The following is a 22881-nucleotide window of genomic DNA, read 5'->3' as shown; positions in this document are numbered from 1 at the left end:
GAACGAATCCTGTTTTTAAATGGTTGATCCACCTTGTGGAGAGTTCAAATTTCAAAATTATATTTTTAATGTTGAAGTCGGTATTTCTTCTCGGTCTAAATTGCATTAATGTTCACCATTAATTAGCTTCTCATCCTTTGCATAATCAGCCCAGATTCTGTGAAGTGACTGAAGTTTTACATAACAACCTGTGAATAGTGCAATATGAGTGACTTCTGCAGGAAAACTCCCTGTGAAACCCGCCAATAACTGGAAGAAATAGTTGTTAAGAGTAAGATTTAACTTGAAGATTTAGAATTCAAATTAGCTTTTTTTTTTTAAATTTTACATTTAACTCCATAAACATTTTTAAATCTCATGAAGCAAAAGGAAGGTATTTCTCAAACAATTCCAGAGCTCAAGTTTTTAAACTGTGTCTGCTGTAATCTGTAGTGCTGGGTTCTCTTGTCCCAGTCTTTGATAGGTTTCAGATCATTACAGCCTTTGTTAACTTTAGCTGAGAGAGGACCCGCTCAGGATCTTGTAAACATCCACCTTGCTTTAGGCCCATCAAGAGATCACAGAGACAGTATGGGGCAGAGGAAAGGGGGAAATGTATGAACCAGAGGGGCAAGTTCCTAGAGACCCTTTGGCAAGACCCATCAGCCCATAATCCTTTGCTACTACCTTGAAGACATTCTTGTTGAGATAATTGAACTGTGTGAAAAAATAATAATAAATGATTGGCAGACAAACATAAGCAAAAACAAAACAACAACAAGCAAGCTTACGCCACAATTATCCTTATGATTTTCCGTTACTTTTTATTGGCATCATTATTTAGAACCCTATTGCTGTACATTACTTGGAACCCTAGTGTCTTAGGGTTGCTATCTAAGTAATTAACTACCTGTTACTACACTGGTTACCTTATGCCAAGCCCATGACTCTCTCTAAGTTTCCAAGAAGTCTGTCTTCAGCATTCAGACAAAGCTATAGTTCTTGATGATCTCCCTGCCTGCTTCCTTATGCACAAGTAGGAGTGATGAGAGTGCCAACTACATTGGATTCTCATAAGGATTAAAAATGTTTGGAGGCGGGCCACAGTGGCTCAGCGGGCAGAGTTTTTGCCTGCCATGCAGGAGACCTGGGTTTGATTCCCAGTACCTGCCAATGCAAAAAAGAAAATGTTCGGACATACAATACACTCAGAAAAAAGCCTGACTTGTTGTGAGTGTTCAGTTGTTGTCTATTATTATTTTATGGAGGCAAATGTCTTGTTCATTAAGGCAGTAGATCTCATGCACTGTTTTCCAAAGTGCTGCTTCTGTTCAGAAGGATATGGTAAAAGTGGGCGAAAGAGAGAAAGAAATAAAAGTTGACCCCCGATTGTGAGCCTGAGTGATTGGTACTCGGGGCTATTATTAAATACAGGAAATGATTGAGAGGAAAATGACCGGCTTTTCTTTCAGTTCAGGTCTGGTGGGTTCAATGTGGCTATTTGCATGCAAGGACAATAATAGCACCGTAGTGCTTATTTTTAAACACAGAAAAGTAAAATCTTCCTTCCTCCCAGTGTCTCTTGAGAATAGTGGGGGGGTGTATGGACAGCACGTGGAGCCCTCGTGTTCTTTTTACCAAAATGGATACAGTTCACATTAGAGATTTAAAAATAAAGAAACTAGGCATAATAATTGACTTCGGAGAGAGGAAGATAAGTTTAGCTGTAGACATATGGTTTTTGAGGCAAAAATAAGGCTTCTAAATGGAAAACTCCTTATGGATATGGGGAATATGAAAGTTGAATATATGAGATAAATGAAGACAGGAAAACAGATATGGAAATCTTCAGTAGTCTAATGCTGGTCTATAAAACCACGCACATGAGTGTAAACCTTGGGAGAGGATGTAGGAAGAAAACAGGAGAATCCATCTCCCCACTTGCATGCGGGATGGATTTATTCTCACAAGCCTTTACATTGCACTATTTTTTTTTTTTTTTTTTTAGAATCAACACAGTGGGGACTGTGCGTTGGGCTGATTTTAGGGAGCAGCATTGGTGTCATCATGATTCTGCACGTGATAAGACAACTGTTGAGAAGAAGAGGTAGGTGTCTGACAGTAGATTCTTATCAGACTCTCTCTGTAAGTGGGGCACCTCTCACAGACTTGCTTCCATCACCTTGGCTTTCCAGATGGAGCCACCTTTGCAAAAGCAAAACAAAACAGAACCAACAAAACCACTAAATAAACATATTCTGGGTCTTTGCTTAATTCAGCCAAATTCAACATGTCCTGATCCCTTACACTAGGCTAAGGTAGATAAAAAGAGAGAAAAGCCACAGGTGTCTAACGTAGGAGACAGACACATACACAGATAATTTCTCTAACGTAGGAGACAGACACATACACAGATAATTTCAGGTCAATATGGCTGGCCCTGCAGATGAGGTATGTAAAGAATGCTAAAGGGATCCAGAGAGCTAAAGGAGTCTAGAGAAAAGGCTCAACTATATTTACTAAGGAGCTCAATTAAGAAAATTCTTGGACCTCATTCAAGAAAAGTTATAATTACTGAATAATATCAAGATTTTATAGCCTTTTTTCCCCCAGATAATTTCACCCAAAGATTGAAATCTTTTTATAATTTATTTTTACCTTCACAATATACTTCTGAGAGAAGCAGGGTAGTCGTTTCTACGTGCCTTACCAGTGGGGTAGCAGAGGCACAGAGAGGCTGAGTGACTTTTGCAAGGTCAGCTGGTTGGGGGAGAAACAGAACTATAACTGTATCTTCCAACTTCCAGTGCTCTTTCCACAGGGAAAGTCCACAGGTAATCAGTAGGCAGCAGAGGGAGTAATTTTTACTAGGGTTTGAGCACAAATTCTGACTCACCTTGGGAAATTATGCCATTTGAGAGGTTGCTTGAAGTCAAACTAAATAGCATGGAAATTTCATCACCGAGGGTAGACAGAAGCCATTAGGCCCAATTATTGCCCTGAAGTTTAAGTTTATAGAGGTAGTATCTCCTGGCCTTCCCCAAAATGGTCCTATAGTTCAGTATCGCAGGGCACTGTGCTCCCCACAGCCACACTGTGCATCACCCAGCCACACTGGAGTCCAAACGTCCTGTGCCAAGACCAGTAAAGATGCTCTGACTGGCCTTCCCATGGCGAGGACAGGATTTGATGCCCATAATGCCAAGCTGATGGCTGATCTCCTTCTTCAGTAGATCAGTGTTATTCACACACAACCTCAGAAAAACCTTACCTCAGCACTCTAATGTTGGTTTTGCTTATATAAGAAAATCTAGATCATGGACTAGCCACCTACTTTTTTCTCATTTCCTCCATCTAAGAGCTGGTGAGGGTGGGGGAATGGGTGTGTGTGATTCAGAGATAAACTGTGGTGAGAGCCTAAGAATGTGAGGTATGGCAATTGCATTTGGCTTGGATTATAAGGGCACAATGAGATACTACAAATGAGAAAACTAAGGTATAGAGAGATTCATTTACTCACTGGGTAGTAAAGATGCTGGGATCCTAACCCATGCTCTTTTTAAATCTTCCATAAATAGATGATGATGAAATATATCATATATTTATATATAATACATATATATAATTGTACTTATATATATGATAGATACAATGATATGAATAGATACATAGACACATCTCAATGTAGGTAAGTTGACATCAATGTTTAAGTGCTCTGGTCAGCAGATGGCATTACAGGGAACATCTGGGAACAATGCCTAGAACAGATTTAAATTATTGAAGACATGATAGTACAAAAAAAGTTTATGTTTCAGGTGAGAGCTGAAAAAGACATTAGGCTCTTTACACTCTTGTTTCATAGTTATGGCAAGAAACAAAACTCATTGAGATAACATGATGTGTCCAATGCCACACAGCTAATGAGTGTTAGAATGTAGATGTCCTAACTCTAAGACCATGATCCTTTCCTTTAGACTCTAAGGCCTCTCTGACTTTGGGCAGAGTTGAGCAGGCTCCTGAAAACTTGCACTGGGAAAAAAACAAGACTAAATGATCTTGATCAGTGGTATTTTTGAGAGGCAATAGTCACCCTCACTTTTTCCATGACCCCTGCAGCATCTCCCCAATTCTAAATTTTGGCCTGAGCTGACCTGCAAGACAAAGTCTTCAGGGACTTGACTTGAATCTGTCCTCAACTCTGTTTGAATCCCCTACAGCACTTAAGACAAAGCTGGCCAAATGTTACCCACTTTGTAAACAGTTGTGGATTTGAACTGAAAGGGCATATTGCAAAGGTCTCTGCCTGCAGCCCCTCTGTTACTTCCAATTGCCTCCTAGCCCATGCTTCCCTGACCCTCCATTATACACTCAGACACATGCAGACACACAGACATTTATATACACATTTATTTCTCAGCCAGGACCAACCCTGAACAAAATGGTGACATTGGAACCATCAGGCAGTCCATGCCCACACTCCATGCAAGAAAATCACACATTCACATTTCTTGAATTTTTTAAGCTTCCCCAATGACTTCTCATCATTGCCTTCCTATAAATCACACCTCCACACAGCACATTCCACCAAACACATACTATGCCTTTCTCTGCCAACTTAAAATATGCCTCTCCTAATTGCTATTCCCTGAGACATGCTTCCAATTTTTTAAGAGGATAGATTAATTTGTACAAAGTATGTCTATCATGCCTTTGCCTGGACTTTGTAATAGTGCCCTAAAAGGCCTCATGCTTGAATCTGTTACTTTCCCACCACCCACCTCACTGCTGCTTGATATACATGCAAAAGATACCAGGCAACATTAGAAAGCATGAGATAGATCCAGTGCGCTAGCATGGAAATAGGTCCTCAACGTATTTTAAGTAAAAAGGTCAAATTAGAGAGAACAGTGTATAGAATGACCCCATTCATGTAAAAAAAAAAGTATGGCAAATGTCCAAAACTGCACTGTCCAATATGGTAGCCACTTGCAATATATGGGTATTGAAATTAAGTAGAATTAAATAAAATTTAAAATTGAGGCTCTCGGTTGCAATAGCTATATCTCAAGTGCTCAGTAACACTGTGGCTTGTGGCTACTGATTTAAATGGTGCAGATACATTTCCATCATTGCAGGAAGTTCAGTTGCACAGAGCTGATAAAAGCAGTTAGTTACTTCTGGGAATAGAATTGGGTTGGTTAATGGGGAAATTTATATACCTCTAAAAATTAAAATTTTTATAACAAGAATGAATTTCTTCTATAATTTAAAAAGAACCCTTTTAAAAATTTTGGCTAGAATTAAAATGTTCTGCAGTGTATTAATTGCCAGAGCCCTTGGCCCTGAGCAAAATTTTCCAGGTGAAGAACAACAGAATATCACTATGGTTTTATTTTCCAAATAACCTCAGGTGGATCATCCCTTCTCCACTCTCTCCTGCCTTCCCCCTGTCTCACGAAACAATAAGGTGAGAAAGCTGTGAGTAAAACAATGTGCTACTTGCTAGAGAATATGAATAGGTAGAAAACTATCCCAGCCTCAAAGAACGTAGGAGACCAGATTTACACATCAGACAATAGAGATGAAAATAATTGAATATAACACCGATGAGAACAATATAGAGCACCTACTGGGTTTTACTATTGCTAAAGTGTTTCCAAGCACTTTACAGGTAATATCTCATTTTATCATCATACCAGAAATGTAAGGCAGGTATTTCAAACCACATTTCATCAATGGGGAAATAGACCCAGAGAGATCAATAACCTAGTGTCGTGTAGAAAATATGCAAGGGGGTGAGACTCTGTGCTTTATCCCTATGAGCCCACACTGGTGCTCTTAGGAAAGGTGGGTATGCAGCAAGCAGTGGAGACCACACAGACCTGAGCAAAGAGTTCATGCTTGGGGTCACAGGAAGATAACTACTGTGGTTTCTTTTCCCCAGGTAAAACAGACCAATTGCAGTCAACAGTGGAAGCCAAAAGCCTTACAATCTATGCCCAAGTCCAGAAATCAGGTGTAAGTCCTATAGCTTTGTTTTTTTTATTTTTTGGCCTGGGATGGACCTGTCGCGTCCCTGGCCAGTCCTCCTGCTGCGTCTGACATCCGTGGTTCTGCGTGGGTTCCAGAGCCACAAAATAGAGAATCAGAAATCAAGAACAAGAGCTCTCCTAAAGGCCACTTAACTTCAGTATTAGATGGGACAGTTTTTTATTTGAAAAAGTGGCAAATACTGGGGTAATCTTCTGGTCATGTGTTTCTTCGAAGAAACAATGAAAAAAGGAGAAAGCTTAAAACACATGATGTGTGTATAAAATCCCTTCCAGCTCTGGCATTCTAGGAATCTGTGGATCCACTCTACCAAATTCTCTCCTCTTGAAAAGCAAACAAGTTTGAAGAGGGCGGGAAAGGATCGCGAAGGCTACTTGTGATGTTTGGCCAGATCCAAGTTGAGGTTTTTTTTTTTATGTGCCTAAGGGACGAAGGAGAATCTTGAGAATTCTGGCTGGTGAGTGATTGAAGAGATGGAAGAGATATGCATGCCGGAGGGGAAAGAAATCAAAACTGTGTGGGAATAGATATTGGACTGAAAAACTGAGACAGAAGAAAACCTGGTGGCATGATGAAATTGAGGAGCAGATACGCTAGAAGTAACAGAGAAGGAGGCTAAAAGGATTGCAGTTAGATATGAAGATGTGGTTTTTCAGACATGAAACAATTCTAGATGATGCATAGGCCAGAATCTGTCCATTCTGACCATCTGGGTAGGCAAATTTTCAGGTAAAATTGTGGAGGTAAAGTCAGCTTTGATCAGTACCGTGGAAAATTGTCTCAGGTGACTATAAAGGCATTTCTGATGATGTGTAGATGAACTCTGGAACAGAGCTTTTATTTCTTCTGCCCCTGGTAATTTATAAAAGTTGTAGGTTTGCAGAACAATCATGCATAAAACAAAGGATTCTCATATACCACCCTATTATTAACACCTTGCATTGGTGTGGGACATTTGTTACAACTGATCATAGCACATTTTTATAATTGGACTATTAATCATAGTTCATGCTTTAACTTAGGTTCACTGTGTGTGTAGTTCCACGGATTTTTTAAAAAAAAATAGTAACTATTTTATTTAATGGTTTTATTTATTTACTTGCTTATTGTTTTATCATACTCCCTATCCCCCCTATTATTGATTGTCTTTATTTTCTTACTCATTTGCCCATACACTGGATAAAGGGAGTGTCAGTCAAAAGGTTTTCGCAATCACACTCATTTCAAGAATCAAGGCTATTGGACTACAGTCCAGTGGTTTCAGGCATTCCCTCTAGCTACTCCAACATGCAGAAAAACTAAAAAGGAATATCTATATAATGCGTAAGAATAACCTCCAGAACGATCTCTCCACTCTATCTGAAATCTTTCAACCACTGAAACTTTACCTTGTTTCTTTCCCTTCCCCCTTTTGGTCAAGAAATATTCTTAATCCCACAATGCCAGGGCCAGACTCATCCCCAGGGTCAGGTCCCACATTGCCAGGGAGGTTTAAGTCCCTGGGAGTCATGTCTCATGGATTTTTAAGAAAAAAATATTATTCTGTACCTTATATACAATCTAACATTTCCCCTCTTAATCATATTCAGATATATATTTCAGTGCTTTTAATTACATTCACAGTGTTATGCTGCCATCATCATCATCCATACCAAAACATTTCCAACATTGGAAATAGGAATCTTGTACATTCTAAGTCTTAACTTCCCATTCTGCATCCTCATCCATCCCCTGGTAATCTATATTCTAGATTCTGATTGTATGGGTTTGCTTATTCTAATTATTCAAATCAGTGAGATCATACATTATTTATCCTTTTGTGGCTGGCTTATTTCATGCAACATGATGTCCTCAAGGTTCATTCATTGTTGCCATACGTATCAGGACTTCATTCCTTTTTTTTTTACATGGGCAGGCACCGGGAATTGAACCCGGGTCCTCTGGCATGGCAGGCAAGCATTCTTGCCTGCTGAGCCACCGTGGCCTGCCCAACTTCATTCCTTTTTATGGCTGAATAATATTCCATCTTATATCAATACCATATTTTATTTATTCAGTCATCTGTTCTGTGGTACTTGGGTTGTTTCCATCTTTTGGAAATTGTGAATAATGCTGTTATGAACATGCGTGTGCAAATATCTTCTCAAGTTCCTACCTTCAATTCTTTTGGAGATGCATGTAGTACTGGGATTTCCAGGTTGCAGTTTTATTTTGCATTTCCCTAATTATTAAGGAAGTTGGACAACTTCCCATAAGTTTATGGGAAGTAACATCCTCTTTTTAAATGTCTATTAAATCTCTTGCCCATTTTCCTTGAGTTTCAAGCTTTATTTAATGGCTTAGTAGGAGCTCTTTATATATTTTGGGTATGACCCTTTGGCAGTTATGTATGTAGCAAATACCTTTACTCATTCTGTGGCTTTCTTTAGCAATTCGTTAGTGATAAAGAGAAGTTCTTAATTTTAATATAGAATAATTTATTATCTCTTCTTGATAGTTCTTTTTGTGTACTATTTGAGAAATCTTTCATTATTCTGAGGTTTATTGAGATATTTTCCTACTTCTAAAAGCTATATGGTTTCCCTTTCACATTTATAACTGTAATATGACTGTAAAAGTTTTTTGGGTTATAGTCTGAGAGGTCTCAGTTTCATTTTTTTCCATATGACTAGCCTACTAATCATTTATTGAAAAGATTGTCCTTTCCCTGTTTCAATGCACCTTCATCATAAATCAAAGGTTCCTATCCCGGTGGATCTATTTTAAGGCTCTATTCTGCCTCATGGGTGTATTTGTTTATCCTTGCACCAATACTATACTGCCTTGATTATAGTTTTATTATAAGTTTTGATATTCAGTAAAGCAAACCTTCCTACCTTCTTCTTCTTCAAGGGTTCTCGGACATTCTTTGGTCCTTTGCATTATCATGTTTTGGAATCAGTTTAGAATCAACCCTATTCCCCCCCAAAAAAATCCTGCTGAGATTTTAATTGGGATTACATGGGCTCTGTAGATCAATTTGAGTAGAACATACATCTTTATGGTATTGAGTCTTTCAATTCACAAAAAGGATACCTCTTCCTTTATTTATACCGTTAATTTATCTAAATGGTGTTTTGCTTTTTGCCTAAGAGGGCTTGTACATCCTACATAATTTATTATTCTGTATTTGATATTTTGGGATACTATTTTCAATGCTATCTTTAAAAAATGTTTAGATTCTGTTTATTATTAACTTACAGAAATGCAAAATTTTTTTTTGTACAGTGACATTTATTCAGCAACATGGCTAAACTCATTTATAAATTCTTGTCATGAATCTATAGATTATTTGGATTTTTTTCTATGCACAACTCATCATCTGTGAAAAATAGCAGGTGTATTTATTTTTCATTTTCCAAGCCACAAATATTCTCTTCCTTTCCTTGCCTTTTAATACTGGCTGGTATGTCCCTCAGAGTGGCGAATAGAACTGGTAACAGTGGTGTCCTTGTACAGTACCAGACTCAAGAAGAAAACTTCCAGGACCTCACCATGAACTATGATATTTGCTGAAGGTTTTTTCTAACTGCCTTTTTGCTAGATGTTTTAGTTTGCTAAAGTGGCTGGAGTGCAAGATAACAGAAAAGGATTGGCTTTTGTAAAGGGGATTTATTTAATTATAAGTTTACAGTTCTAAGGCCATAAAAATATCCAAACTAAGGCATCCATAAAAAGATACCTTGACTCTGAAGAAATGCCAATGTTTGTCACATGGGTGCGTACATGGCTGGCATCTCTTGGTGCCCAGTTCTTTTGCTTCCAGCTTCTGATGCCAGTGGTTTCCTCTCTAAGCATCTTTGGGCCTTCACTTAGCTCTTCTGGGACACAACTCTGGGTTCTGGCTTGCTTAATATCTCATGGGAAGGCACATAGCAACGTCTGCTGGGCTCTGCATTTCCAAATGTTTGTGTCCAGGCATCTGCTCTCTCTGTCAGCACTCCAAGCATCTCTAAGTGTTTGTGTCTCTGTTGACTCTGAGGCAACTGTGTTTTCTACAAAATGTCTCCCTTTTTAAAGGCCTCCAATAAACTAATGAAGGCCCATCTTGAACACACAGAGTAACATCTCTATCTAATCAAAATGTCACACCCACAGGTGGGTATGTCACATCTCCATGGAAACAATCGAATCAAAATATCCCACCCTACAATATTGAATCAGGATTCAAGAGCATGGCTTTTCTGGGGTACATAATAGTTTCAAGCCAGCACACCAGGTTAAGAGTATTTTTTCTATTCTTGATTTGCTAAGACATTTCATCTTGAATTGACTGATTTTATCAACACTCTTTCTGCGTCTATTGAGATAATCATGACTTTTTTTTCATTTATGCTTCTGAATGAAATTGGCCTATAGTTTTCCGTTCCTATAATGCCCTTGGGAGGTTTTGGTAACTTGATTATGCTCACATCATAAAATGAATTGGAAAGTGTATTAGTTTCTTAAGACCACTGTCTAAACACTTGGTGGCTTAAAACCACATATATTTATTCCCTCACAATCCTGGAGGTCAGAAGTCCAAAACCACGATATCAGCAGGGCTCTGTTCCCTCTGAAGCCTCTAGGGGGGAGAATACGTCCTTGTCTCTCCCAGCTCCTGGTGGCCCTAGCAATCCTTGGTGGCTTGTGGATTATAGCTGCATCACTACCATCCCTTCCTCCATCTTCTCATGGCCTTCTCCTCTCTGTGTCTCTGGGTCATCTCCTTTTCTGTCACTTTTAGGAATACTTGTTATTGGATTTAGTACTCACCTTAATCCAGGATGAGCTCATCTCAAGATCCTTCCTTGCCTTCATTACTTCCACAAGGACACTGATTCTAAATAAGGCCACAATTCAACCTACTAGAGGGCACATTACATTTTTATTGCTTCTTGGAACTGTCTGAGAAGGCTGGGTGTTATTTTGCCCCTTGAATATTTTGTGGAATTCATTGGCAAAGCTAACAGGGTCTAGAATTTCTTTGAGGAAAGATTATTTTTGTAATTACATATATATATATATTTTGGAGGGGTTCATGGTTCAGGAATCAAACCTGGGTCTCCCACATGGAGGCAAGCATTCTACCACTGAACCACCCATGCACCTTGAGAAAAGATTTTTAAATTGTATTTTTATTATTCCATTTTCTTCTCTATTAGATTATTAGTTAAACAATGGTTTCTATTCTTTTAGTGGCTACCCTAGAAATTATGAAATGCATCCTTGACTTATTATAGTCTATTACTCTCTTCCTGATCAATGCCAGGGCCCAATAATATTTTAACTCTACTTAAATCCTACTGATTTATTTTCCATTTTGTCAGTATTTTAATTTCATATTTATTTTAAACATGCAAGGTATATTAATTTGGAAGATGCCAGAATATGATATACTAGAACTGGAATGGCTTTTAAAAAGGAAAATTTAATAAGTTACAAGTTTATAGTTCTAAGCCTATAAAAATGTCCAAACTAAGGCATCCAGGGAAAGGTACCTTAATTCAAGGAAGGTTGATGGGTCAGGAACACCTCTGTCCGTGGGGTAGTCATGTGGCTGGCATCTGCTGGTCCCTTGCTTCTGGGCTCCATTGCTTTCAGCCTCCGGTTCTGTGGGGGTTCTTCCTTTTGCTTTTTTCAGGGCTGGTTTTCATCTCTTGGCTTCCCTTGGCTCTCTCCAGGTTCTGGCTTACTTAACATCTCATGGCAACATCTCCTGGGCTCCAAGCATCTCTAAACATCCATGTCTCTGTTGTCCAAGTGTTAGCATCTGTGAGAGCTCTGATCTGAAGTTTCTGTCTGCTCTGACGGCTCTGAGCTCTCCTTAAAATGTTTCCTCTTTCATCTCCAGCTAATCAAAGGCCACACCCACAATTGGGCCACATCTCTGTGGAGATAATCTAATCAAAAATTTCTGCCCTGCTATATTGAATTAGGATTAAAAGAAACAGTGGCCCCCACAAGATTGAATCAAGATTAAAACATGGCTTTACTGGGGTGCATAAAACTTTCAAACCGGCTCCCAGGGCATCATTGTTTTATACATCAGTATGCATTTAGACTGACTCACATCCTTACCATTTCCTTTGTTCTTTTGTGCAATGTCCATATAGTATTATTATAAAATCAGTAACAACATGGACGATTATTAAAAAATTATCATCTCCTTTTTTTTTTTAATCTGTTAGGCTATACAAAATCATCACAAAGACTATAATAACATGAAACATTACTTACCACATGTTTACTATCTGCTGGGAAAGTCTTCTAGTTCTCTAGAGGTTACTGTCTTGCACAGTTCCAAGGGAGCACTGTTCACAAAGAATATGTGAGAATACTGCCCTTCGAGTTGCTTGTAAAAGATGCTTGCAAAGTTGTGCAAATCAGTAGCTAAATGGAAATACCAAGATCCAAAGAGTAGTAAATGATTACAATTATGTTAAAAAAATTTTTTTGGCCTGGATATAAAAAACCTGAAGAGAGACATAACAACATGCGAGCCATGTTAGGTTGATAGTTACGGGTGATTTCCTCTACATATTATTTTCCTTTCTAAAGCTTCTTAATTAAATGCTAAAAGGTTAAGTAATTTGGATGGTGCGATGGTGGCTCAGCGGCAGAGTTCTCGCCTGTCATGCTGGCGACCTGGGTTTGATTCCCGGTGCCTGCCCATGTTAAAAAAAAAAAAAATTAAGTAATTTATTTCTACCTCTCACACCTCTGGGTTAGGTCAAACTTAAATTCTCTCAAGGCAGGGAAGGATTGCATCTCAAGAAACTGCACATTTTTCTCATCCTTTTCATTGTTGCCAGAAAGTCTTCCTTTAAATTCAAATACTCTCCAAGGAATATCTAAGAATTGTATGGGATATTGAAAAATCACCCATTTTGAACTATCAACTTCTGCTTGAAATATCTTAAACATTACTCCCAAAGTGTAGACTAGCTCCTTTTTACTAAAGTATGGTCTGTGGACAAGCGGTATCAGCACCACCTAGGAACTTATTAGACTGTGGAATTTCAGGCCTTATTCCAGATTTTCTGAAACAGGACCTACCTTTTAACAAAGCTCCAGGTAATTCATATACATATTAAAGTGTGAGAAACACTGGCCTAGCCTATTCCTGAGCACTTCCAGTGCTGGGGAACTCACGGTTTTTCAAGGCAAATCATTCCACATTTGAGCACTTCTTACTATTAGAAAGAACTTCATTATGTCAAACCACACCATTTCAATAAAATTCCAGTTTTCATTTAAACCTTCAGATTTAAACCTGAAGGACTCTACAGAACAAATCTGGTTCTTCTTCTACATGGCAACCCATCACATATGTGAAGAAAGATTATGCCTCACCCTGAGTCTTCTTTCTTTCAATAAACTTTCCACTTCCTTAAACCTTCTATCAGATTCCAAGTTCTCTCCCATTAAAACATGCTGTAGTTTCAATTCTTTCTCTATATCCGGAGAAAGTGAAGACAAACATTATCCTATCCCAGTATACACAAAGTGTGTTAAAATGCTGTCTCCATGGCATAAGTTATGCCCATCTCCATCATATAGGGATGTGGTCTCAATTTACCCCCACACTGATTTTCTCCTGGTATTGTGGATTTGAATTCATTCAGTCATGTCAACAAATAATCAACTGTAAGTTGTTTTTTGTGCCCAGCACTGTATTGTGGGAATGCAAAGGAAGATAGCTATTTCTTTCTATAGAAATTTACAATCTGTTTGGAGAAATGACAAATAAACATTTCAGTGTTTTAATTACACCTTATAATTTAAGTGCCATAATATGTGAATTAGACTTTAAATTCCTGAGGAATTTAGGTAAAGGATAGGTCATCATAAATTAGAGTAACCAAAGAAGAGTATGATGTAAAGAGCATGCAATTTAAGTTAGAAGACCTTTGTGGGACTCCTGGCTTTGGGTGCTTCTTGCATTTATTCATTAGGAAAGTACCCAACATTTTTGAGCCTTACCTACTTCATCTACAAAATGTAAGTAAAAACAGTATGTACTGTAGAGAGTTGTAGTTAAGCAAACAAGAAAACATACGAAGAACTTTGTAAATGTTAACACACTTACCTATGTGCTATTATTTAGTTCAACAGTTGGGCAAGAGAGAGAAATAACAAGAAACCATGTTAGAGTGAAATGGCAAGAACGGAAGTACAGGGATGAAATGAATTCTGCATATAGCAAGTGACATGAGTGAAATGGACTAAATACTATGAAGATCCCATCCCCTTCAGCTAACCCTCAATGAGCCACACTGACTTTGGTTCATGATAAAGAAGACCTTTAAAATAGCTGGGGAATGCTCACAATAAAAGAGGCTGCCTCTCCAGGTTGTGGGCTCATTAGGGGAGTCCAAACAAAGTCTGGAAAATTGTGTTCCATGGACGCCGGAGAAGAATTTCCACCTGGGGAGAAGGTTGGACCAAATGACCTTTCTAATTCAATGCCTCTTGAATCTGTGCATCTCTTCAGGGAGAGTTGGGTGGGCAATAAATAACTCGCTGCTCAACTGATCTCCTGCTTTCTTTGCTTTTTGTGTAGGCTGTTCAGAATAAACCTGACGCCCTGCCAGCTCAGGACCCCTGCACCACCATTTACGTTGCTGCCACAGAGCCTGTCCCAGCGCCTGTCCCAGCATTTGTCCAGGTGAGGAACCTTTCAGTACCTCTTCTCTGCAGAGAGGGAATGGTGGAGGAGGGGAAAGGGAAGCATCTTCACAGAGCTGCATAAAGCAAACTGAGGAGTTCTGAATGGGGAGGTGAGGCCCCAACAGCAGACAGCAATTGGCATCTGTGGCCTTGGTTGGAGTATTTCTTGTGTCTGACTCTTACATTTATTACTCGGAGAGTTGGCCAAGGGCCACATCAAAATCAGTTGGCGTGTCTGTTAAAAATAAAGATTCCTGGAGCCTTCTCCAGGATTGTCTAGGAACTTACACATTAAAAAAAAAAAGCACATCACAAGTCATTCTAATGCACAACTATCCTTGGGAATCAGAGTTTGAGTCCATTGCTTCTCTATTCCAGCTGTAGAACAGAATCACAGGGTGAGCTTTGTAAAAATGCTCAGGCCGAGGTCCTGACCAGGCTTGTTTAATCAGAATACTTGCAATGCAGAATGAGACTCGCTTATTCTAACGCATTGCAAGATCAGCGTGGATTAAATTTACTTCAGACAGATGTAAATGTACAGAAATAAATTCTGGGCTGAAATCGTAGCTGTAGCTATAACCTAAAGCATTTTTAGGAAAGAAACCAAAAATGGAAGGCCACACAAATCCATACCATCTCCCCCTTTTCTTCTGAGCTCCTATGGTGCACACCCCAATGTGTCCGAATGGCCACACCATCTTCATCTTGTACAGTGTCATATCTGAGGGGGGATTAAAAAAGCATAAATCTGACTTCAAAGTCTTTAAAAATAATATAGATTGTTACTGAAGTTTTCTTAGGGAACGAGAGCAGTATGTTATATTTCATATGTTCCAGTGGAAAATCTTAAATTCCCTATTGCATCTCTTTCTTTCTCTAAATCTCCTCTGTGAGAGGTCTTTTCCCTCAATCACCCTTTCCCTCCCACTATTCCGCCAGGACCACTTCTGCCCTCCATTCCAGGCCTCACTGGTCCTTTCTAAAACTCAGCAACTTAAAACTCTCTTGGCTTCTCCAAATGGTGCCCCAAGTCTAATGATTTTCCTTCCAAGACAAGGGAAGGAAGCAGGCAGAACGGGAAGCAGGGACTGGGTGGTGAGCCATAGCTCACTCTGGGGTCTGGGCAGGTCTTCCCACCTGCCTAGTGGCCTGCTTGTGCTTAGAAAGGAGCTGGGGCATTTCTCGAGTTCTACCTCCAGCCATGTCCCCAAAAGAGACTGGCCCCGAGCAAGCCCCTATGTTGTAGGATCCCCAGGACCTTTTCCTTGTCCTAAGCAGCACTGTTCCCATTTGCAGCCTGTGACTCTAGCTCTGGTCCCTCTGCTCACAGACTTCTGCTTTGCCTCCAGGAACTAAACTCCATCACAGTCTATGCCAGCGTGACTCTTCCAGAGAGCTGACACCAAGGTCTCGGTGAAGGGACTTTCTGAAGGAATATGGAAGAACCAAAATAAACACTGAGCTTGGCTCCAGGCCCCAAGTTCCCTGTGGAACATGTGGAGCCTTCTGGGAACAACACCCTGGTGATGTTTCTTCCACATCCACCTATGAAATGGACCAGGATGTGAGGCTTCCAAAGCACTTAACCTCATCTGCAGGGGACACCAGCATGCAATACAGAGGGACTCTCCATTGCTTTTTGTCTCTGAGGTGTAGATGGAACAAATGACGTGAACCCGTATTTCTGGACATCTTGCTGTTTGCTGGGATTGGATTCTAAAGGCCAAAGACAGAATGCCCGAATATCTGGTACATATCCCAGACAGCTGGGCTCAGCCACATGGCCTGAAAAGTTTACATTTTGGCTGCCTGTTTTCTGTTCTGGGAGCTGATCCTGACCACCATATACAACTGATCAAACCTCTGTGCCTCCATTTCTCTCTGTGGATGGACAATGAAGGGTGAATTCCTTATTATATATAAAGTACTCTGAAATTATTGTATAAAAGATGCTAAGGGAGTCAGTATTTTATTTGCAAACCCCAGAAGCTAAAGAGTCAATAAACTGACAGGTCTATGAACTTTGAATAATGGAAGGAAAACTGAGATTCTTGAAAGTATAACTCTGTGCAAACGACATTCAGCTTTAAAGAAAAGTGGCAAGTGTTTAGTGATGGATGCTATACAGGAATTTGGAGTAGTCAGATAAACTTGTCCCACTGTGATTTTTCACTTTCCAAAATGTTTTTAAAATCCTAGTTCTATTACTCCCTTGGACACCAGATTTGGAGCATCAGCTAAAATTTTCTTTTATAATCTGATTCTGAACTCATTTTCAAATCCCAGGCCTCATGTGGTTTCGAAAGTCAGGGTTTCTACTAGGGATCTCCTACTCCCTGCATACCTCTCCTCATGCTGAATTTATCTTGGAATAGAAATTAAGGTGTTTTAGCCCAAGAATTTTTTTTTTTTTTGTATTTCCTTCTGTAACTTTTATTCCATGTTTTACTCATTTGTTGATAAGGTAGATAAAAGGAGCCTCAGACAGGAGGTTTCCACAATCACACAGTCACATTGTGAAAGCTTTACCATTATACAATCATCTTCAAGAAACATGGCTACTGGAACACAGTTCCACATTTTCAGACAGTTCCCTCCATCCTCTCCACTACATCTCGACTAACAAGGTGATATCTACTTGATGTGTAGGATAATCTCTTGACTCTGTTTGGAATCTCTCAGTCATTGACACTTATTTTGTCTCATTTCACTCTTCCCCCTTTTGGTCAAGAAGATTTTCTCAATCCCCTGATGCTGAGTCTCAGCTCATTCTAGGCTTTTTCTCAATCCCTTGATGCTGAGTCTCAGCTTATTCCAGGATTTCTGTCCCACGTTGCCAGGAAGGTCCACACCCCTGGGAGTCATGTCCCACATAGACAGGGGGAGCTCCGGTGGTGAGTTTGCTTGTTGTGTTGGCTAGAGAGAGAAGCCACATCTGAGCAACGAGAGAGGTTCCCTTGGGGGTGACTCTTAGGCCTAATTTTAAGTAGACTTGGCCTATCCTTTGCGAGGTTAAGTTTCATATGAACAAACCCCAAGATTGGGGGCTCATCCTGTAGCTTTTGTTGTCCACACTGCTTGTGAGAATATCAAGAATTCAACTTGGGGAAGTTGAATTTTCCCCCTTTCTCACCATTCCCTGAAGGGGACTTTGCAAATACTTTTTTTATTCACTGTTCAAATCACTCTGTAGCCCAAAAACTTTAAATGATTAAATTCTCAATAACTTAGTTTGCAGGCTGCAGGCAGAAAGGGTCTCTTTTAGCAAAATCCTATTTTCTTCCCGTCCTTTGCTTTCAGACAGACCCTCTTCAACATAAGCTCTTCGTTTCCTTGTAGGTTCCTGTGTAACCTTAGTGAACACTATAAGAAATAACCCACTATTTTACAATCTCATATCAAGGTGAATAAATTCCCAGCTCATAACTCTGAGGTCCTTACTGGCTTTTACCCTAACTGCTTTATTCAGTCAAGTCACATTTTAGTTTCCATTGCTGGGGTGCACCCCATTTCCTGGTATTAACTTCTGTAATAGAGTTCTTTGTTGCAATCAAGAGAAAGTGTCTCTAGATGATTATTTTTTTACATATGAAAGGAGTTGACTGAAAATATATTGGTTGCTTTAAATAATTATTAGGAGATAATGCAAAGCCTTAAATAATTATTAGAAGCTGCTGCAAAACCGTGCTTCGAAAATCATTAGGGAAAAAGGGAGACCACAGACAATGGTCCCCACAGATGCACTGCCCTTCCCTTAGCACTAGCTACTAGGCACCACTGCCTCCCTTCCTCTGCCGGATTGAAAATTTGATATTACTGTTCCTGTTGTACTCTTTGTCACCAGAATGAATCCTCCAGGGTCCCTCCTTCATCTTCTTATTTCTAGCTTGTAATTCAAAATCTGGGACTGATTGGTGGATGCTAGGTTGCATATGCATCTTCTACCTCCAAGGGAAGCTTGGAATTGTGTGGGGAGGATATGGTTAAAGCATTCGTAAACTTGCTGTGTTTGCATGTCCTCAAGCAGTGGAAAACCACTGTGCTTGTCTACCTGTTTGTTAAGCTGAAAACAGCTTAAGATGTTGTCTGTTTTGTTGTGTCACTTACACATCCATCTGCCTTGCTTTGCTTATCTAGAACATATCCTCCTACTCCTGGGAAAATTCCTGCTTCGTTCTTAAAATTAAAGATACCTCCACAAGGAAAATGGGAAACTCCTCTGGTGTTCAATGGATAGCTTAGCTCCAAATGGCCCCTTTACCCAATAAATAGCAAGCAGAAAATAAACTCAAGGCTCTGGCTCTTGCTTGGGACAGAGACTTCCTTGCTTTCTGACTTTGTGTCAAAGGTTTTTTCTTCTTGCGCTGATTCTTTGTAGGACAAAGAATAACTGCCATAGGTGGTGCTGCCCACAGAATTGAATATCTGGCATTTTCTGTTTTATAGTTGTTGGTGGGTCCTACTTCTTATGATTTAAGGAATTTCCCCAAACATAGGAAGGGAGGGATTCAGATGTTGGGCAGCCAAAAAAAAAAAAAAAAAAAAATCTTTAAATGTTCACTGTACCATCCTAGTATAACCTTAGGCCAATTAACTGTCTGTTCTCAAAGAAAAACCTTACAGCTGCTAGTAGGGATTTGTGAACACTGGGGTTATAAGCGCCGACTCCTTCACTACAATTCACATTGGCTCTAGCAGCTCAATTCCCAACACTTGGTTTTTCCTGTGGCTGAATCCTGTTGGACGGAAGGGCAGAAACAAAGAGGGAAAGAAGAGGTTCTCCCCTCAAAATTCTGAGGGGAGAGCCTCTTCTCCCCTAGGCTTAAGAACTGTAGGCTCAAGGCCTCATGGGGGAGGGAGGCTGTGTCCTAAAGGGAGCATTGGCCATCCACTCTCCTTTAAAGGGAGGACACCTTCCCAAATGCCCACTTGGACACTATCTCTTGCACTTTCAGGCTCATTCAAGTGGGAATGCAGAGAACCTCTTGATGGTCTACTCTATAGTTTTCCCAAAATGGCACTGTGGATGAGCTGGAGCTTTGCTTCACCTCAGCCTTGAAAAGAAAACTGATAGTTTACAGGCTGGCTTCCCCAGGTTTCTTCTCTAATGTGTTTTCTTCTGAGCAAGCGTGTCTGTGTTCTGGAGAACTCAGGAGGAACAGATTCTTTCTCAGTTTTAAGGGCTTGTTCTGAGATACAACTGTTTTAGTCTCAGGCCTTCTTAGACTTCCTCCAGCCACACCCATGACTGTTAAAGGATGTGTACATTGTCCGAGAAACCACTGGTTACAATAAGGTAATTCTCCTGAAGTTTATGTATCTACCCCAGAAATGAATAGAATACAGCCAGTCCATCGAATTGCACTTTTGCTTTGTGTTTCCTAGAGGATTCATAACATGCTTTGGCATGAAACTTTGACTAGTTTCATGGCCTTGTGTCTCCATAGCTTGAGTTATAAAATGCTGAAGGTGGGCTGATCTGATTTGAAGAGCTGTGAGGTTTTCATTTTCCTGGGCAGTGGGCAAGGGTTAACGGTACCCTCTTCATCAACAAGCAGGAACCACCCTCCGCGTGGAGAAGAGTACCGGTTTTTAAAGGAGAGTTTAGTTTTTGTCACTGCTAGAACAATCAGTCTTCTTCCCTGAATCTCTCCAGATTCCCCTTGTGAAGGAGATCTGGAGCGGCATTTCTCAACAGCAGCACTCTTGACGTTTTGGGCTGGATAACTCTTTGTTATGGGGACATCCTGTGCATTGCAGGATGTTTAGCAGCATCCTGGCCTCTACCCACTAGATGACAATACCGCATCTCCCACCCACACTTGTGACAATCAAAAATGTCTCATTGTCAAATGACCCCTAGTAAAATCACCTCTGGTTAAGAACCACTGCTGGAAAGAAATGCTGGCCCCCTCCCTCGTCAGCTTTTGGAAGGCTAAATTACATTTCTATATGCCAGGATGGAGACCTATGAAAAAATTTATCTTGATATTGTGATCCATTGATTGTAACCATGTCAAGAATGTCTGTATATCAAGAAAAAACAATTTTATCTTGATAGTGGCCCCTGGTCATGTTGGCATGCCCCAACATCTGCCAAAATACCCATGTTGACCCACATATGAGAGTCACCTGGGTAGCTTTTTAAAAATATTGATACCCAACATCTACATCAAACCCATGTGAATTCTGGGTTGAGATCTACAAAATGACCACCGTATAGGCTTTAATTATAATCAGAAGGGTTTTGAGATGAGTTCCACACAATAGCCACAAGAGGGTGATATAGCAATGCAGTCAACGCCAGGCCAGTGTCCCCAGCACCACATCTCCTGCATTTAAAGGATGTAGACTAAGTCATGGAATCGTTAAAACTGATTGAAGCTTTTTTTTTTGCGAAAAACAAAAACAAAAACAGAAATGGGTTTGTTGCTAGAACACAGGTGTCGTGAAAACCATCACTATATCTTAAGCCAAAATGAGAAAGGAAAAAGACTCATATCAACATTGTCGTTACTGGACATGTAGATTCAGGCAAGTCCACCACAACTGACCACCTGATCTACAAATGTAGTGGAATTAATAAAAGTACCATTTAAAAATTTGAGAAGGAGGCTGCTGAGATGGAAAAGGGGTCCTTCAAGTATGCCTGGGTCTTGGATAAACCAAAAGCTGAACGTGAGTGTGGTATCACCATTGATAGCTCCCTGTGGAAATGTGAGACCAGTAAGCATTGGTGACCATCACTGATGCCCCCGGACACAGAGTCTTTACTAAGAACATGATTACAGGCACCTCTCAGGCTGACTGTGCTGTCCTGATTGTTGCTGCTGGTGTGGGTGAGTTTGAAGCTGGTGTATGAAAAACAGGCAGGCCCTTCTGGCTTCCACACTGGGTGTGAAACAACTAATAGCTGATGTTAGCAAAATGGATTCCACTGAACCACCTTACAGTCAGGAGAGGTAGGAGGAAATCACTAAGGAAGTCGCACCTACATTTTAAAAAGTGGCTAAAACCCTGACAGAGCAGCATTTGTGCCAATTTCTGGTTGGAGGACAACGTGCTGGAGCTGAGCGCTAACATGCCTTTGTTCAGGGGGTGGAAATTCACCCATGATGACGGCAATGCCAGTGGAACCATGCTGCTTGCAGCTCTGGATTGCATCCTACCACCTACTCATCCAGCCAACAAGCCCTGTGTCTGCCTCTTCAGGATGTTTAATTGGTGGTATTGGCACTGTGTCTGCGGGCCGAGGGGAGACTGGTGTTCTCAAACCAGGCATGGTGGTCACCTTTGCTCCAGTCAGTGTTACATCTGAAGTCAAGTCTTTTGAATGCACCATGAAGCTTTGAGTGAAGCTCCTCCTGGGGACAATGTGGGCTTCAATGTCAAGAACGTGTCTGTAAAAGATGTACATCGAGGCAATGCGGCTGGTGACAGCAAAAATGACCCACCAATAGAAGCAGCTGGCTTCACTGCTCAGGTGATTATCCTGAACCATCCAGACTAAATTGGTGCTGACTGTGCACCTGTGCTGGATTGTCACACAGCTCACGCTGCTTGCAAGTTTGTCGAGCTGAATGAGAAGACTGATGGCCATTCCAGCAAGAAGCTGAAAGGTGGCCCAAAATTCCTGAAATCTAGTGATGCTGCCATCGTAGATATGGTTCCTGGCAAGCCCATGTGTGTTGAGAGTTTCTCTGACTATCCTCCTTTGGGTCGCTTTGCTGTTCGTGGTTTGAGACAGACAGCAGCTGTGGGTGTCATCAGAACAGTAGACAAGAAGGCTGCTGGAGCTGGCAAGGTCATCAAGTCTGCCCAGAAAGCTCAGAAAGCTAAATGAATATTACCCATAACACCTGCCACCCCAGTCTTACTCAGTGGTAGAAGAACAGTCTTAGAGCTGTTTTTCTCAATTGGCCATTTAAGTTTAATGGTAAGAGGCTGATTAATGATAACAGTGCATTGAAAAGCCTTCAGAAGGAAAGGAATGTTTTGTCGACCATTTGTTTTCATGTGGCAGTTTTAAGTCATTAGCTTTTAAAATTGGTATTTTTTAAATGGAAGCAATAGCCAAAAATCTGTCACAGAATTTTGAGACCCATTAAAACAAAGTTTAATGAGGAACCTGTGTCTTCTTTTGAAAGCTCAGCCTTG

The 22881-nt window shown here is 40.4% G+C and overlaps 1 protein-coding gene and 1 pseudogene across 4 annotated transcripts in view; both read left to right on the top strand.

The window, feature by feature from the left end:
- Window positions 1–19080, top strand: part of SLAMF1 (signaling lymphocytic activation molecule family member 1) — a 46374-nt gene extending 27294 nt beyond the window's left edge. For 3 of the 4 annotated variants that reach the window (XM_077156633.1, XM_077156634.1, XM_077156632.1), the window contains 4 exons: window positions 1988–2086; window positions 5924–5997; window positions 14615–14719; window positions 16074–19080. In XM_077156633.1, the coding sequence (XP_077012748.1) occupies window positions 1988–2086; window positions 5924–5997; window positions 14615–14719; window positions 16074–16124 (329 nt within the window). In that variant the 3' untranslated portion in view covers window positions 16125–19080. Of the gene's footprint in view, window positions 1–1987; window positions 2087–5923; window positions 5998–14158; window positions 14490–14614; window positions 14721–16073 lie in introns of those variants that run through there. The other variant, XR_013174024.1, reaches the window with a different exon arrangement.
- Window positions 19081–21505: 2425 nt separating this feature from the next.
- Window positions 21506–22603, top strand: LOC143678799 (elongation factor 1-alpha 1 pseudogene; annotated as a pseudogene).
- Window positions 22604–22881: the final 278 nt, after the last annotated feature.

The sequence above is a fragment of the Tamandua tetradactyla genome, chromosome 4, assembly GCF_023851605.1.
Source record: "Tamandua tetradactyla isolate mTamTet1 chromosome 4, mTamTet1.pri, whole genome shotgun sequence".
NCBI lineage: Eukaryota > Metazoa > Chordata > Mammalia > Pilosa > Myrmecophagidae > Tamandua > Tamandua tetradactyla.
Note: the sequence above shows the minus strand (reverse complement) of the source record. Positions and strands in the feature narration are given on the sequence as shown.